This window comes from Chaetodon trifascialis, chromosome 7, assembly GCF_039877785.1.
Source record: "Chaetodon trifascialis isolate fChaTrf1 chromosome 7, fChaTrf1.hap1, whole genome shotgun sequence".
NCBI lineage: Eukaryota > Metazoa > Chordata > Actinopteri > Chaetodontiformes > Chaetodontidae > Chaetodon > Chaetodon trifascialis.
This window is the reverse complement of record NC_092062.1, coordinates 18430255-18432700: the sequence shown is the minus strand read 5'-3', so window position 1 is coordinate 18432700 and position 2446 is coordinate 18430255. Positions and strand designations below refer to the sequence as shown.

Here is a 2446-nt window from a genome sequence, read left to right as displayed (position 1 = left end):
AAATCCTCCCGAGAGTCATTTTTTAATGCTTGATAGAAAACAAAAAGGAAGTTAGCTATTTGGACTCACATGATGTTTGACGTACAAGAGTGTAATTTTACAGAGCTATGAGTATGACAAGGGCCACTCGATGATGTCAGATGGAGGCTTTCCCTTGAACCCTCAAGGATTTTGTATTTGGATATTGTTTCAGGAAGTGTTTCTGTTTGCAAAAATGCCCATTTTGGATACCACTGAGGGAATATAATGGTTGCCTATATCCATTACTGCAAATGACTGAAATCCTAATATATATGCACACTGCATACTTTTTTCCCTGATTTATTTCAGTTGGAATGTCATTTTAATAATTGGGTCTGCCAGAAACTGAAACCTAGAAACTGTAAAAGAGACACTGAACTGCACATTGTTGCTGTTCTGTGATTTTTTTTCAAGATTTGTAAGCATGATACTAACGTCTAGGACAAGAGTGCCCTCTAGTGATTAATGAAGACAGGCACAGAAAAAAATACCATCATCCAGAATCACATCAGGAAGGCTGACTGCCTGCACAGGTTCAGTTTCCAGCACATGTATTGTAAACATAATAAACATTACTCAGCATAAACTTCTATTTATTTCAAAAAGATGTGGTTCAGGAAAACATTTTTTTTTTAATCTGATTCTGTAGCCTAAATACATCTGTGGTGACATGATCAGTGCATGAAGAACGGAAATATAAATAAATTATGGATAAAAATGTCCATGAAATGACACAAAAAGAAACCAATGCAATTTATGCCAAAAGTGAGACAATACTGTTCAAACTGAGTATTAGAAAAAGAAAGGTCCATGTAAATCGGCCCAGTAACTGATTCACTGAACTGAACTGATTCTCGATTCTTCAATTCATGATGTTGTTTCAGAGGGAATTCATGAAATAATCACTGCCAGTTTAAAAAAGGAGATGACATCAGTCCTTTAGAGCTCGTCGTGCTGGTAGACGAATTCCCTCGCAGATATAAAACCATCTTTATCTTCATCCTCATTTTTGAAGATGTCATCGACCATCGCTTCATGATCTGTGTCATTCGGTGAGTATCCATGTTTTACAAATTCTTTCCTCAGGTACTCTCTCACCTGTGGTGCAGGTAGAACAATAATAACATTCACCAATAGCAAATAAATGAATACATATACACTCTGAATACATATAGAAAAGTAGTTAAAAAGAATTTCACACCTCCTGCCTGGACAGCTTCCAGTCATCATCGAGATCCATCTCTCGGAAGGACTCGTGTGACCTGGGACCATTTTGGATGTCCATGAGCTCAATGTCAAAAATGAGGGTACTGCTCGGAGGGATCTTGCCTGTAAACAAAACAGAAATGTTCATGTAAAAGAAGCACAGACATGTTATGGTGGAACACAGGAAGAAGGGGGGATCTGATGCATGATGATGAACATGTTTCTCCTACCTTTTCCTTCCTTGCCATAGGCCAGAGATGGAGGGATGGTCACTTTCCTGCGCTCTCCTTTGCACATGTTCTGCAGACCCTTATCCCAACCTCTGAGCACCTCTTTGAGCCCAAGAGTGAACCATACTGGATTTTTATCCCCATCTTTGCGGCTGCCAAGAGTCACAAACATCCATCAGTTTTCACTGGGAAAGAAAAGTCCAGTAGCCTGTACACACACAACTGATGTGACAGAGGCGTACAAAGGGGGTTGAAAAGCGACCTTACTTAATGTTGAGGTCTTAGTGGACAATGACACAGATAACAGCTGGATTTTACAGCTATAAGAAGCAGGTACCCCATGACCGTGCACAGATAGTGTGACAAAGTTGCACAGCAATACATGCAGCATTACTACAGTTTCAAGCAACAAATTACCTGGAATGAAAGATGGTGCCATTACTCTCCAAGAATCCGTCGTAATGCACAAGAAGCATGTCTCCGTATTTGGATTTACGGTAACACATGAGAGGTTTATGTATAATTTCAATTTTCACCTCTGGCTCGGGTAGTTTCCCCCCACTGACAAACGCAAACAGTGAGGGCAATATCGAACAAATAGATAAAAGAATCATTTTGATAAACAATAACTTACTTGCTCACACAGTTCATAAAAACTTAATTTGAACCTTTCCACAAAATACAGTACCTAAAATAGATGCATGGCAGAAAAGCCAACTACGTGGCAGCCAACTTCGGGCAGTGAACGCAGCCACTGTTCAGCTGTCTGCCCTCCTCTCTCTACAATTGGATGACTTCATTATGAAGCCCCGCCCTTTAGATATATTGTCTGATTCTATTGGGTTTTTATTGTGTCAATCACCATAATCAACACCCACCACAGTTAAATCCGTCTGCTGAAAACGGGAGGGACCTCGTCAGCCTCCTTTATGACGGTTCGAGCCCCATTCACGGAAAATTTACGCACTTTTATCTACGTAGCTGGGATG

At 40.2% G+C, this 2446-nt stretch overlaps 1 protein-coding gene across 1 annotated transcript; it reads right to left on the bottom strand.

Annotated features, from left to right (window-relative positions):
- Positions 1-597: 597 nt before the first annotated feature.
- fkbp14 (FKBP prolyl isomerase 14) lies at positions 598-2225 on the bottom strand. The gene is made up of 4 exons (XM_070966770.1): positions 1875-2225; positions 1458-1609; positions 1223-1350; positions 598-1119 (listed from the first exon to the last, which is right to left on the bottom strand). The coding sequence occupies exons 1-4, from the start codon at positions 2069-2071 to the stop codon at positions 961-963; spliced, it is 636 nt and encodes a 211-aa protein (XP_070822871.1). The 5' UTR covers positions 2072-2225; the 3' UTR covers positions 598-960.
- Between the last annotated feature and the right edge of the window lie 221 nt (positions 2226-2446).